The 16075-nt window shown below is 36.0% G+C and overlaps 1 protein-coding gene across 5 annotated transcripts in view; it reads right to left on the reverse strand.

The window, feature by feature from the left end:
* Positions 1-16075, reverse strand: part of DZIP3 (DAZ interacting zinc finger protein 3) — a 125030-nt gene that overhangs the window by 20257 nt on the left and 88698 nt on the right. For all 5 annotated transcript variants that reach the window (XM_032150217.2, XM_032150218.2, XM_058437539.1 and 2 more), the window contains 5 exons: positions 9369-9437; positions 6484-6580; positions 4630-4733; positions 2935-3022; positions 1222-1323 (listed from right to left, as the gene is read on the reverse strand). In XM_032150217.2, the coding sequence (XP_032006108.1) occupies positions 1222-1323; positions 2935-3022; positions 4630-4733; positions 6484-6580; positions 9369-9437 (460 nt within the window). The remainder of the gene's footprint in view (positions 1-1221; positions 1324-2934; positions 3023-4629; positions 4734-6483; positions 6581-9368; positions 9438-16075) is intronic.

The following is a 16075-nucleotide window of genomic DNA, read 5'->3' on the forward strand; positions in this document are numbered from 1 at the left end:
TATTCAGGTTTCTATTATAAGCAGGAGTGGTGATATCAAAGTCATCTGTCCCCAAATATCTTACACTTTTCCTCTCTTCCTACTGCCAGATCTCTTAAGATAATAAAAATTGTCATCCAATGACACCCTCTTAAAAGGTCTTTTGGAAAGCTGTGTGAATTTACTGGGTTAGGGTGTTATGTTTCCCAGACATACAGGACAGGGATTAGTTTATCTGATTAAGATCCACTGGCCCCTAACAACGAGCAGAGAAGGGGCAGAAGTGGAAGCTGTCCTTGCTGTTGAAGGTAGAATAGAATATAAAACTTCACAAAAAGAAAGTCTAAAGTAGAAATGCAGAGGTGAGGTCCAGCCATGCAGGGTATTACATTGAGATGTTTCAGTCATCTCGTGCAGCGGTCCCCAATCTTTTTGGCACCAGGGACTGGTTTCATTGAAGATAATTTTTTCTTGAACTGGGGAGTGGAGATGGTTTTGGGAGAATTCAAGCACATTACATTTATTGTGCATTTTATTTCTAGTATTATTACATTGTAATATATAATAAAATAATTATATAACTCACTATAATGTAGAATTAGTGGGAGCCCTAAGCATGTTTTTCTGCAACTAGACAGTCCTATCTGGGGGTGATGGGAGACAGTGACAGATCACCAGGTACTAGATTCTCACAAGGAGCACATAACCTAGATCCTTCACATGCACAGTTCACAGTATGGTTCACACTCCTGTGAGAATCTAGTGCTGCAGCTGATTTGACAGGATGTAGAGCTCAGGTGGTAATGTGAGCAATGGGGAGCAGCTGTACCTACAGATAAAGTTTTGCTTGTTCACCCACCACTCACCTCCTGCTGTGCACTGGTCCGTGGCCCAGGGGTTGGGGACCTCTGATCTAGTGGTAACATGAGGACACTGGGAAGTCTGAGTATTCATTATTTAGCTCCCACAAGGTAGGTGAAATAGGATGAGTGAGAAAATATTACTCTATGTATATCAAATGCTTCACTAAAATCCAGTGATACAACCTATCGTATAGGCCTCACCCATCTAATTATATCATCTGGTGACTCGAAGGTATGGTCATAATTACAACTGATACTCACAATATGTGCCTATTCCATTTTGAACACATGTTAAACATACCATATATTCAGTGTTTCACAGCCCTTCCCATTTTGTCAAAATGAAAAGGGCAATTATTCAAAATGTTGTATTTCTTACCAGTATCTCAGGACTGGGTGGTGGAGGAGGAAGCTGGACTGGAGGCAAGGTACTCAAGGCAAATCCTTGCTTGACTTTGTTTATTTGTTCATTGTACTGTGTCTGGTAGAAGAAGACTAAAAATACTTTAGAGAACAACCAACTTTAAAGAGACAGCATATGGGAATATCTGATGTAGTTTTGAATAATACAACATAAAAGAGTGGTTCTCAACCTGTCAGAAATAATATAAAAACAGGTTCTGACCGTAAAAAAAAAAATTCTATAGACCATCCCCACATGTAAACGGTTGTATTTTTAGGAGTCGTTATTGGTTAATAAGAAACAGAGACACAGATAATCCACAGATCCTTGTGATAATTCCTCAGTGTTTCCAAAATTTTCAGCTCTAAAATAGGAACCACTGATACAAATAAAGAGACTAAAGATTCAAAATATTATACTGGCTAAAAAACAGAGGAAAAAATATATTTGTAACAAGCAGTTAAACTACTTGCAAATGTTCATTTTAAAAACTGAAGGAAAAATTTTAGAGATTACTTATTAAATTCTACATTGTGTTTATCTCACAGTCTGTAACTCTAGCTTGTTCTAGCTCTGTATACATTTTATTCTCTTGGATTCTGACAAAAACTCCAACCTGGAAGTTTAACAACACATTTTCAACATTTTTTGGCATTGTCCCCACTTTTGCTTACCATATTATTTTGTAAAGAACCCATAAGAACCGGGAAGGAAAGTCTTATAAAACAAAACATTTAGAAACTTCTGCATGGAGGACATGTGCTTGGAAGAAAACATGGGGCAGGTCTTTTGAGGCAAAAATTTTGAAAAAACCCAACAGAAACACTAAGCATCACCAAAGACTGAGTAAGAAAGAGTTTGGAGAGAAACAGTGAAAACCCCCAAGGGAGCTGGACAAATATCCAGTTGCTTTTGGCACTTCACAACGGAATGACAATGCTTTTTTTTTTGCTGATAATGTTGTGAAATCACACAAAAAAATCATTATATATCAACCTTAGTATATAAATATAAAAAGATTCTAAAACAAAATCAATTAATAAATATTCAGTGGATTATGTCTTTAGATTACCTGTATCATGGTCCTACACCAGTACTTAGGAATTTACTATTTTGCATTATGGAATAATTACATAAAAAGTTAGATTGAAAATAAATACAGGCCTACTTGATTTTCCTTTTTATTCTGTAAACACATTATTACTCAGACCGCATTAAAACATTTAGTTTTTATTCCAATTTTTGTTTTAGAGACAGAGTCTCACTCTATTGTCCAGGCTGTAGTACAGTGGCATGATCATAACTCACCATAACCGTGAGCACCTGGCTCAAGTGATCCTCTCGCCTTGGCTCCCAAAATGCTGGGATTATAGGCATGAGCCACTGTGCCTGGCCAAAACATTTGGTTTTGATTGGGGCACTGTTAGCTTTGAAATTCTAGGAAAGCTAGGTGTGAGGGCACAATTTTTGAGTTTATTTTCTTGACTAAGGATATAAAAGACTACACGTGTAAGTCTAGGATGTTATCTACAACCAACCACATGGAAGTAATCTCAAAGTGAAGGCATAAACTTTTATAACTAAAATGGAAAATATGTTCTTCCTTAAATTTTTCTATTAATATGTCTTCTAACTTTACACCACCTATAACATTAAGCCAATTTTCTCTAAATATACTTCAGGACTTACCCTGAGGAATGCAATCTTGTTTCTAACATCTGCCACAATGGCATTCCAACTGTCTACCGCAGCCTTTAATTGAAGTGATTCTAGGTTGCTGTTGTAGAAAAGAAGACACAAAAGAAAGCTCTTTCTTTTTATAACACTTAGGTTTCCAACCATGTCTATCATGCTTTCTAGCATATATGTCAACAAAAAACAAAATTACCCCCATCACCAACAATTACTTCAAATGGACATAAAGAGGTATGGACTGGTTTGTTACTAAAAATAATAACAAAAACAGTAATAAAAAATCATTTTTCAAGAGCAAATAAAACTGATGCTTCCAGAACAAGTTTTTTTCTATCTTGATGATGTATTTTTAGTACATATTATAAAACCTTTGTAAGGAATCTTTCCAATGAAGCAGGAAAGCCTTAGTAATCTAATACAGCGGTGTTCTCTAAAATGTTGACCCATGCTGGAAGCAAGTTTTGGACTATCTTCACATTAACTCTGACATCAAAAAGCCATGGTTGGCCTATATGGCTCCTTTGCAAATTAGAAAAAGATAATGTCTCTGGGAGGATAAATTAGAAATACCTTCTAGATGGGTACGAACGAGGTTGCTGCCTTTATATAGTACATAAATTGCACAAACAATAGTTTTATCAACTCATGCCTACCAAATGACTTAACAAAAGTAGGAACAACTTTGAAGTCATTAGGGTCTATTATCTCTAGAAAAGAGATTTCATATGGCCTTTTAAAAGGTTCTATCCATTATGACATCCCATGCCAGTATCACCCAGCCCAACAATTTTATAAGAGCTGAACAAGTTATCACTAACATAATCTCATACAAAGAAGTTCCATAATATCCTAATGTATAGAGCACTCTTTCTTCTTCTAGTAAGCAAAAATAGACTGATCATTTACAACAGTACTTCCCTGACTTGAGTGCACATCAGTATATCCTGATAATCTTGCTAAACATCAAAGACTCTGATTCTTCAGAATGAAAGAACAATGCTGATTATTAAAATAATGATCATTTAAAAATAATGATGCCTGGGTCCCAGAGATTCTAATTTAATTAATTCTTTAAGTTTTGTGTACCCCATGAGATTATAAATTTAAGGAGAATTTCATGCGACCTGTTCAATATTTGAAAATTACTCTATAATTACTATAAAAGCATAGCAGAAAACTATCTTTGACATACGATTTAGGTGTTAATACTGATGTTTCCCTCAACATATTCCGTAGATGTTTAAAATCAGGCATTATAAAGGAAAACAATTAGAAAAAAAGTCTTCCAATTAGAATCCACCTTGTTTCTTAAGTATCTGGTGTTCATGTATGTCTCTGAGACTTTTGATCTACTTCACTACAGAGGAAGGGAAAAAATCTTTCAGCAGCTATTATTGTACATAGTACTCAGTAGACTTCTCAGTGCTTCAGCAGAAGCAGCCAAGTACAAGCATCAAAGTAACTAAATGACTTTTGAGACTTAAAAAAAAAACAAAAACAACAAGAGCTTCTGGTAAAAGGAATTTCAGGGGGAAAAAAACGAAAAAAAAAAAAAAAAAGAACCCACAAGAGCTTCTTTAAGAACTCTGATGTCACATATGTAAAACACATCACAGATTACATTCAACCGTGCAGACACTTGCTAACATCTCTAAAATTAAGATGCATTAAGGAAGAGGGAAAGGTTACCTTGCTGCCATGTGAGTCACCCTGGCAAGCTGATTGAGACATTCCTTTTCAGTCTGCTCTAGATGAAGCAAACCAAAATCCCTACGACACTGTAAGAAATACACCTACAGGTTTTTGAGAGAAAGAGAAAGAAGTTGAAGGTGTGCTTGTAAAGGAACATTCTCTTCTCAATCATCTCAAGTAAATTTAAAGCTATTTCTCAATTTCTTCCAACAGCATCTAGGTTCCTTGACCAAGATACATTACAACAAAAGCTTTTAAATCAATGCCACCTCTGCAATTCTAATTTCCTTATTTAATGGTTACTAGGTTGGTAAACATTCTAGATCATGTCTTTTCAAATTTGCACTCATACTGGAATCATCTCAGAAACTTTCAAAAATGGTGCCTTGGTCCCAGATATTCTAATTTGATTGATACTGAGTATAGCTTGGGCATTGGCATTTTTAAAAGCTCTCTGGTAATTCTAACATGCAGTAAAGTTTGAGAACACTCCTGCTATCTATTTTTTTGTCATTGATGAAGAGGTAATAATAAGACCATACAGAAAGACAGAAACGGGCTTGGGAGATTACGTAGTTCAGTGTCTCTCGCAGCAGGAATCCTTTCCATATCACTACTTGCAGTCATTTAGCCTCTGTTTTTTACTACTAAACACTCAGTATTCACTAAAATACACTGTTGGACAGCATTAAGTATCAGAAAGTTCTTTCTTTCTAAAATTAATAATAGAAGCACAAAGAAATTTACTGATGGCCGGGCGCGGTGGCTCAAGCCTGTAATCCCAGCACTTTGGGAGGCCGAGGCGGGCGGATCACAAGGTCAGGAGATCGAGACCATCCTGGCTAACATGGTGAAATCCCGTCTCTACTAAAAAAATACAAAAAATTAGCCGGGCGTGCTGGTGGACGCCTGTAGTCCCAGCTACGCGGGAGGCTGAGGCAGGAGAATGGCGTGAACCCGGGAGGCAGAGCTTGCAGTGAGCCGAGATCATGCCACTGCACTCCAGCCTGGGCGACAGAGCAAGACTCCGTCTCAAAAAAAAAAAAAAAAAAAAGAAATTTACTGATTAAAAACAATAAAAAACACTCTATACAAACGAGCTTTTAAAGTAATCTGAACTGTTTCTTTTGTTAAAGCTAGTACCCCAACAGTATTCTTCACGAATTTTTGGTTCAGATACTACTTCTTGGTTGCTGACTTCCAGAATCCCAAGTACTCTGCTAGAGAACAGAGCTTACCTATGACAGAGGTGGAAGGTTTGTAGTGCTTTTAATGTCAGTGATCTCTCCAAAAATGTGAATCTTACTGTATATCAAGTTTTGTTATGTATAAATAAAAATTACATACACACATACAATCTTATTTCTTTTGAGCAACCCTAGCTGTGGTGTTCTAACTTAGAAAAAGTGGGCAGTCTGAAAAGTTGGTTTTTTACATTCAGGTGTATGATGTGTAAGTATTTTTGTAAGATCTATATTGGAAGTAGCAGACAAAGAAGATATTGTGGCAGCAGTAAAATGCTATTATTAGAAGTTTGGCTTAGTGACTTGGCTTCATGAGAATTTCCCCAAGATGTCTGTATTTGCTATACATACTGTAACAGACCAATTTCTTCAAGTCATTGGGGGAAAACAACATAAGATCATCAAAACTGAAGTATTCACACATGATATGCCAATGAGTCAAAAAAGCACAAGACTTTCAACTATTTTCCTGGCTGATCCTAAGATGTCTTATTTCTGTTTATACAAAAAACAATCTTTCACAAATTCTTTAGTATGGTGGTATACAAGTAAAACTTTTCCCTTCACCCCATACCCCTGTCCCCGTTTTGTTTTGTTTTGTTTTTACCTCGGCTGTTAAAGCTCTGCTAGTTTCTGCATTCAGTTTGCTTACGTATGTTTTCATTGTGCTTTCCAGATTATGTTTTTCCATTTCCCACTGAGATCTGAAATACATGATCATTAAAGACTCTGCAATATCACATCGAGCACAGCCTTTTTCATCTAATTCAGGAGGAAGAAAGATAAGTTATACAATCAGTAGGAAATTATTTCTTGGAAAAGTATATAGCACATAGAAACAAGAGAAGATATTGTTCAATCCCTACTGTTATCCTTTACTATCAAGAGAAGTTTTATCAGGGCATAGGTTATGATTCAAAACTTGGCTGTGAAATCAAGTTGTCTGAGGATGAATCTTGGCTCCACAACTTATTAATTGTAAAACCCCTGGGCAAGTGCAATGAACTGAATGTTTGTGTTCCCCCAAAACTCATATGTTGAAATCTTAACCCCCAAAGTGATGGTATTAGGAGGTGGTACCTTTGGGAGATGATCAGTCATAAGGGCGGAACTCCAATGAATGGAATTAATGCCCATTTAAAAAAGGCCTGAGAGCGCTCCCTTGCCTGCCTTCTGCTATATGAAGTTACAGTGGGAAGACGGCTGTCTATGAGGAAGTGGATCCTCACCAGATATCAGATAGGCTGCTACCTTGATCTTGGACTTCCCAGCTTCCAGAACTGTGAGAGATACAATTCTATTTTTATAAGCTACCCAATCAATGGTATTTTGACAGAGCAGTTCAACCTAAGACAGCAAGCTATTTAATTTCTCTATACCTCAGTTTCCTCACATGTAAAAATGAGGAAAATGGAAAAAACGGTACTACTTACCTCAAAGAGCTGTTGTGAAAATTAATTCAGATAATATAAAGCACTTTGTGTTTGGCACATAATAAGCACTAAATAAATGTTAGCTAGTATCATGATTAATAAGTTCTACATAAAATTTCTATAAGCTTTTTTGTAACCCAATGATAGTAACCACATAGGTTTTTATTATCCCTGTCATTACATGAAGTCACTGCATTAAAATATTTGACTGGTTATTTCAGTGCTTACATTCAACATTTTTGAATGAAAGCAAACCCTACAGTTTGACAGGGAAGGAGGGAGATGATAGTAAAGACATTGTTTATGAAGGACATTAGGTAAATGGTTACCTATGAGGTTCCTTTTTTAATCTATCCCATCTCAGCTTCCTACACTTGAGTCCCAGAATTCTATAAGCATACAAACCAAATTCTAAATTTAATGAAAACAATTAATTGAAAATACAGCATTATAATAGAGACTGTCACAAAGGCCGTCCTCGATGTTTTATTATCAGAAACACTTGGATACTTGAGGACCTAACAAACATCGATGAGAAACTTGATAACAGTACATTATAAATATCATTAAGGCTGGACATTTTTGAGGAGAAAAAAATAAAATCTTCAAGCAGATATATTAACACAAAAGGAATTAATTATTATACCATTAAATATTATGTAAAATTTGTCTAAAAGAAAAAATTACAAATTGGACTTCATCAAATTAAGTTTTGTGCTTTAAATGACATTAAGAAAATGAAAAGGCAACCCACAGAATGAGAGTATTTGAAAATCATGTATCCAATAAGGGACTTGTATCTGATAAGGGACAAGAACTCTTAAAACTCAACAATAAAAAGACAATCTAATTTTTAAAATGGGCAAAGGATTTAATAGACATTTCTCCAAGAAGATACATAACTAGCCAATAAGCACATGAAAAGATGCTCAACATAGTCAGTGGGAAAATGCAAATCAAAACCACATTTATATACGACTTCACATATAATACAATGGGTAAAATAAAGACGTAATCTAACAAGTGTAACAAATGTTGATCAGAATGTGGAGAAATTGAAACCCTCATACACTGTTTATAGGATTATAAAATGGTGCAGCTACTTGGAAAACAGTTTGGCAATTCCTCAAAAAGTTAAACATAAAGTTGACTGATCACCAAGCAATTCTACTCCTTGGTACATACCCAAGAAATACAAAAACATGTCCACAAATCTGTATATAAATATTGATAACAGTATTCATAATAGCCAAACAATGGAAACAAGCCAAATGTCCATCAACTGATGAAAAATAAAATAAGGTATAGCCAAGGAATGGAATATTATTTATCCATAAAAAGGTATGAGTAATGATACATGCTACAACATGGATGAATTCTGAAACTATGTTAAGTGACAAATGTTACTCACAAGAGGCTATATATTATATGATCCAATTTATATGAAATGTCCAGAAGAGGCAAATCCATACAGACAGAAAATAAATTAGTGGTTGCCAGAAGCTAGAGGAGGGGAGAATAGGGAATGACATCTAATGGGTTTCTTTTTTGGAGTGATAAGAATGTTCTGGAAATAGATGATGATGACTGTAAACCTCTGTGAATATTCTAAATCAATAAATTGTATATTTTAACAGAGATAATTTTATGCTATATGAAATGGATTTCAAAAAGGTGCTATTAAAAAAATTTCCCACAGGCAAAACAGATGAATAAGAATAAAACTTGGCCAGTTTCATAAAGCAGTCACACCTAATAGTATTGATTGGGGTAACTCTTAAGGTCTAGTCTCTGGCAGTAGTTTGTTCTGGGACTGTAACTTTGCTGATACAGATTCTTCTAGCAGCTTTCTAGAGTCAGAGCTAAAGTGACCATACCTCCCTATTTGCCTAAGATACTCCCAGTTTACACCTTTTGTCCCAGTGTATTATTAATACTCTTCAATATCAGCCTCAAAAGTACCCCAGTTTGAATGATAAATTACATCGATATGCCAGCCAGAAAGTGCCGAGTGAAATAGTTTGAGAGAGTGCACCCAAAGAAAAAGCAAAGTTTGTACCTTTTCATAGAAAGTTGCTCTTTAAGGTTCTTGATTTCATTATCTTTAGCATGGATTTGACGCTGTAATCTAAGCAAACAAGCAAGAAAGTCAAAAGATGTTAGAAATTATTTCTCATTAACACAGTCAGAACAGCTCTAACTACAGCTGTGGAGGAGACAAAATATGTCCATTTGGGGCCACAAATCTTGAGCCTGAATACAACTGAACTTCTCTACCTGGTCCTTTTGAAATGTATCTTGTTTCTGATGTCTGATTTACTGACTTCCCAAAGAAAGGGGAACTAAGTTCTAATTCAGTAAATTAGAAAGCAAAAGAGAAGTGTTATCTTGCATCCTCAGTGCAATGACTTGGAAAAATGTCTCTAGCTCTTCATGCTTCAGCTTACCTATTAGAAAACAGAGATGGTATCTTCTGATTTTCTAAGCCTGTTGTGAGATTGAGAACTTTAAGTTCCTTAAAGTGGTATTATATCAAGTCATGCAAACTATGAAAGATTTAAGGTCTAAAGGAAATCAAACCTTAAATATTGAAGTGATGAGGCTATGTGCAAATGCAAATTTTAATTAAAACTATGAATTATCACCTGGGGGTCACTCACATGCTCTTATCATGGAAAGAATGGGTAAAAATTTTGTATAAATCAGAATCTATAGCCTGTGATCAGCTTCAAAATTAATATGTAGGAAACTAAGAGAAACGCACATACTTTTTGGTTGACATATATTCACATACCATTTCTGATGTTCCTCCCTTATGCTGCTGTATTTCTTTTCACAACCAAGCTTTTACATAAACCTAGTAATTAGCTTCAATATGAAAAGATTTATAATAAAAGCACATTTCTCTTTAAGTCTCTAACATGTTTAAACTCTTGGGATAAATAGTTTTGGTTGCAATAATATGTCTTTGAAACGACAACTTTAATGTTGGATGGATTGCTCACTACCAGATTTCAGAGACTACCCATTCACCTTTATTCTAAGCTTCTTAGAAGACTTAGAGACTTACAGTTAATGTTTTGTTGGTCTGAGAATGCAGTGAAAAGAAACCAGATCTCTTTCTGTACAAAAGAGGTCATGTTCTCAAGTGAAATATTAAGAAATACAAGCTTCATTACTGTAATATATAGAAATATGTTGACAGAGTTGAAAAGCAGTAAAATTTGTAAGACTGACATCTTGTTTTCCTTTGTATACTTCCATTACTTCAATATTTTACCCAGCTCTAGTTTAGAGTGGGCAATGAGAGTAGACATAACTAGTGGGGAATTCAGAACACCTAGACTCTTAAACAACAGAGGATAAGGTAGGCATAGTTCTTATTATCCAGCTCAGATAAGAGCCAGCTACATATGTTCAGGCAGTCTTAACTTCTCAGTCTTTTTCTCATGTTTAATATAACAGAATGAAATTACTAGATTTTCTTTCTAAAAAATCTAAAGTTCTCAAGTTAACTCTAGCTGACTATCAAGTTTTATTATAGACTGTTGACAGCAGTTTCTTGACATATTATTAACTGCTCATTGTAGTTTATCCAAGGTAAGTCACTTCCATAAAATTTTCTTTGTTAACACTATCATCAACAAATATTTGCCAAACATTTACTGCACATACCAAATTGAATTAGGCCAAAAAAACCACACCATTTTTGCTTTCTAATCTCCATATTCTAAGATGAAAGAAGCCAACATTTACAATTAAAGAATATTTATATTTTATCACATACTCTTGGGCAATGTTCAGATGAATTAAATGAAGAAAACGTTCAAAAGCTTATACGAGAACACAGAGTAGTCATTATGTCCATTCTGCCTTGATGCCCTGTCTTTTCTTCCATCTCATCCCACCTAACCTTCAATGCCTAGGTTCAGTACTATGTCTTTAATAAAGTTCTTCATTGAAGGAAGTTCCTTATCACAACAATCAAAAAAGTATTCTCTCTACCCTACAAAATTTCCACTAAGTATATTCTTGTTTGACGGTTTTTCATTATGTACTTTTTAAAATAGTTAAACTTTTTATTTTGAGATAATTGTATAAGAAATAATACGCAAAGAACTCATGTATCCTTTCCCCAATTTCTCCCAATGGTAACATCTTGCAAAACTACTGTATAATACCATAACCAGAATATTGATGGTAATACAGTCAAGATACTGAACCGTTCTATCACCACAGGGATCCTTCATTTTGCCCTTTTAAAGCCATAACCACTTCCCTTCCACTCTCATCCCCTTCTTATAACCTTGGAACCACTAATCTGTTTTCCATTTTTATAATTTTGTCATTTCAAGAATGTTCAGCAAATGGAAACATATATAAGCTTTTGGAACTGGCTTTTTTCATTCAGCATAATTTTCTGATGTCTGCAGTGTTTGTAGTATTTGCAGTGATATCACTGTTTCATTCCAGATGGTAGTAATTTGTCTTTTATATTGTCAGTCTTGCTAGAGGTTTGTCAATTTTATTGACCTTTTCAAAGATACAGCTTTTTGTTTCATGGATTTTCTCTACTATTTTTCTTTTTCCAACTCATTCTTTCTCAGTTTCTTTTTTTTTTTTTGAAATGGAGCCTTGCTATGTTGCCCATGCTGAACTGTAACTCCTGGGTTCAAGCCATCCTCCCATCTCAGCCTCTCAAGTAGCTGGGACTACAGGTGTGCACCACTGCATCCTGCTTCCATTATTTCTAATCTTTATAATTTATTTCCTCCTGCTTGCTTTGAGTCTATTTTGGTTTTCTTTTTCTGGGATCTTGAAGTGGCAGCTTGGATTATCCACTGAAGACTTTTCTCTTTTTCTAATGTGTGTATTTAGTGTTATAATCTCAGCACCGCCTCAGCTGTGTGGCACAAATTTTGACGTACTGTATTTTCATGTAAATTCAATGTATTTTCTCTTGAGATCTCTTCGACCCATGGATTATTTAGACATGGGTTGCGTAGTTTCCAGGCCTTTGGAGGTTTCTTGGTATCTCTCCGTTACTGATGTCTAATTTGACTCCACTGTGACCTGAGAACATGCTTTGTATGATTTCAACTCTGAAATTTGTTGCTGAGGTTTGTTTTATGGCCCAGGATATTGTCTATCTTGGTAGATACATCCTGTGGTCACTTGAAAGCATGTGTATTCTACTGTTGTCTGGTGGGGTGTTCTATAAATATCAGTTAGGTCCTGCTGGTTGATGGTGGTTATTGAGGTCTTCTATATCCTTGCTGATTTTCTGTTTAGCAGTACTATAAATTGAGAGTGGAGTTTGAAGTGTTCAATTATAATGGTAAACTTTTCCATTTCTCCTTTCAGCTCTATCAGGTTTTACTTCATGTGTTTTGAGGCTGTTTTTGGTACATATACCTTGAGGTTCTTGTGGATTGATCCTTTCATCATTATGTAACATCCCTCTTTGTGTCCAACAGTCTTCTTTCTTCTGAAGTCCATTTAATCTGATTTTAATATAGCCACTTTTACTTTTTTAAATAAACATCTGCATGATATATCCCTAGCTTTATTCTCATTTAGGTGCCTTTACCCTCCTCACTTTTTGAATATATTGTGTTTCTTCTACATACATTGAATTCCAAGAGATGGTGTTAAAATTTTTGCTTCAACCATCAAATATGATTTAAGAAATTAATAAACAGTAGGACAACTTATTATTTATCTTACTCTTTACTCATTCTGATGGTCTTCTTTCCTTTCTGAAGTTTCAAGCTTCTACTATATATATATATTTTTAAAGTTTGAGACCTTCCTATAGCCATTCTTTAATGGTAAGATATATGAATTTGCTAGCAATAAATTCTTAAAATTTTCCATTGTCTGAGACTGTCTTTATTTCCTTCTATTCCTACAGAATATTTTTTGCTAAATACAGGATTCATGGTTCTGATCTTTTCTTTCGGTAAATGAATAAACTGCCACTTCATTCTGGCCTTCATGGTTTCAAATGAAAAATCTATTGTCATTCAAATTACTGTTCTCATAAGTAATGTTTTTCTCTGCCTGTTTTCAAGCCTTTTCTTTGTCTTTTGTTTTTAGAAGTTAAGTTATGATGTGTCTTAGCATGGATTTGAGTTTTTGCTATTTGGGGTTCACTTAGTTTCTAAATTTGTAAATTTATACATTTCATCAAATTTGGGAAAATTTCAGTATTTCTTTGAATACTTTTTCAGTCTCTCTCTCATTCTGCTCTCTTTTTGAAATTCCAGTGACAAGTACTTTAAGCTCTTTTGTTATTGGCTCAAAGGTCCTTTAGACTCTTTTTAATTTTTTTCTCCCAGTCTATTTTCTCTTCGTTCTTCAGATTGAGTTCATTCTATTCATCTGTCCCCAAGTTAACTGACTCAATCCTCTGTCATCTCCACTTTACTAGTGATTATATCCAGCAAATTTTAATTTCAATTACTGTATTTTCTAGTATATAATTTCCATTCTTTATTATAACTTATTTCCTTACTGAGATATTCTAGGTTTTCATTTGTCTCCAGATTATTCAATTTTGTTGAAGCATTTTTATGATGGTTGCTTTAAAATCTTTGTCAGATAATTCCAATATCTGAATAATATTAATACGGTCATTTGTTGGTCTTTTGTCTTTCTTGTCTGAATTTCCTGGTTCTTGGTATGATCTATGTTTTCTAATGTAGCCTAGATATTTTGAATATTATGAGACTCTGGGTTCTAGTTAATCTTTCTATTTTTAGCAGGCAGTCTCCTGTTGAGGTATAATGTAAAAGCCAAGGAGGTGTGTATGCATGACTTTGCACTGAGCTCTACCAAAAGCACCCCAGGAAAAGTGGGCACTGACTCACATTGCCTCAATGCAGACGAGAGGTATACAAGTTCAGCTCCCCTCCCAGTCCAACTGACCTTCCCATGAAAGTGGAGCACCAGCCCACACTGTCTTTTTGCCTCCAAGTGGAATATAAGATCAGCTCCTTGCTGGGCCCTGCTGACATTAGGAAAGGAGAAAGCAAAGGACTGACAGTACTTTGTTGCTGCAGGGTGGAGGTAGAAGTTCAGCTCCCTGTTGTGCCCTTCTGGCACCAGCTGAGGGAAGGGTGGAAAAGGGAATGCCAACTAGCCCCATGGGTGAAGACTTAATTCCTAGTGAGAGGGAGTAAGGATGAAGCCTAGTATTGACTAGTTTTGTCTCAGACTGGCTTAAGTAACATTGGTGCTGGGTAGCAGTAGAGGTTCAGCTTTCAGCTGGACCACACTGACACACCCTGACAGAGGAATTAAAGCACTGTTTCCTTCTCCCCAGTGGAACTTGGAAGTAGGCTGCTTGCTTAGTATTGCCAACACTACCCCAGCAGGAAAATAGGATTGCTGCTACTTACTTATATTAGGTGGGAGAATCAGCGTGTACTGCCTACTTCCAAGGGGTGGTGTGGGGCCACTGGTGTGTGGCTGCAGTAGGGTGGGTATTGTCAAAAAGCCTTTCTATTGTTATAATTTCCTTTTACTGATCCTTTGGCTAGAAGGGACGGGCTTTTCTAGAGTTTTTCTTCCCCTGTGCTTATTAGCAATTCCAGGTTGAAGGCTTCTGCAGTGTCCCGAGATATATGGGAGGCAAAAGAGAAAATTTACTGCCACCTCATTCCTCAAGTCTCAATGTCTTTAGACAGCATGCTTTCTTATTCCATCTTCTAGAGTGTTCCTATGCTTGTCTGTTGTGCTATATCCAGGGTGTTTAAGTTTCAAGAAGAAACAGCTGTGAGGAATGGGACTATACATCTTGGTGGACCTGAAAGTCTCTGTTTTATGTAATTTTATCCTTACATGTTAATCTACACTCTCCATTAGATCATAATGAATGTCTCACGCATCTTGGTATCTTCTACATGTGCCTTCCATAGGTTTTCTAATATAGTAGGCCCTTGATAAATGTTTGGTGAATGCCCAACACGAAATGTTCATTTTGTGAAGACATATGCATCACCGAAAGTGGACTGCTTATAGCCTGAAGCATGTAAGAGTGTATGGGTCAGCAGTAAAGAGTTGCGGAGGGATATCTTCAGATGGAAGAGAGGCAGCTCATCTGCATTGATGGCAATGCTTTTCTAATCTGTGATATTATATGACATATTTCTGGATTGGTCATCCCCTTTAGGCTAAAAGATGAAGTTTTGAATGCTGAAGTAGTTTCTTTTTTCTTTTTCTTGAGATAGAGTTTTGCTCTTGTTCCCCAGACTGGAGTGCAATGGCACGATCTCAGCTCACCGCAACCTCTGCCTCCCGGGTTCAAGTGATTCTCCTGCCTCAGCCTCCTGAGTAGCTGGGATTACAGGCATGCGCCACCATGCCTGGCTAATTTTGTATTTTTAGTAGAGATGGGGTTTCTCCATGTTGGTCAGGCTGGTTTCGAACTCCCAACCTCAAGTGATCCACCCGCCTCAGCCTCCCAAAGTGCTGGGATTATAGGCATGAGCCACCGTGTCCGGCCTAAAGTAAAGTTTCTTAGGTGATTGCAGCCAGCTTCGTTTGTCTAAGTTTTCTTAAGTCCTCACAGCCTTCTGAACTTGAAGGATCTCTCTAACTGTAGTCAGGGTAAGTCTGACAATGTTTGTGAGTGAAATTATGTTGTCAGAACTATGGCATCTAGTTCTTCCTGATAACCCCTTCATGTGGTAGATACAATATATGAGAGAAAAATTAAAACCTAAATCTCTGGCAAATATTTCCCCAATTTTATAAGAAATA

This window comes from Hylobates moloch, unplaced genomic scaffold, assembly GCF_009828535.3.
Source record: "Hylobates moloch isolate HMO894 unplaced genomic scaffold, HMol_V3 SCAFFOLD_4, whole genome shotgun sequence".
Lineage (NCBI taxonomy): Eukaryota > Metazoa > Chordata > Mammalia > Primates > Hylobatidae > Hylobates > Hylobates moloch.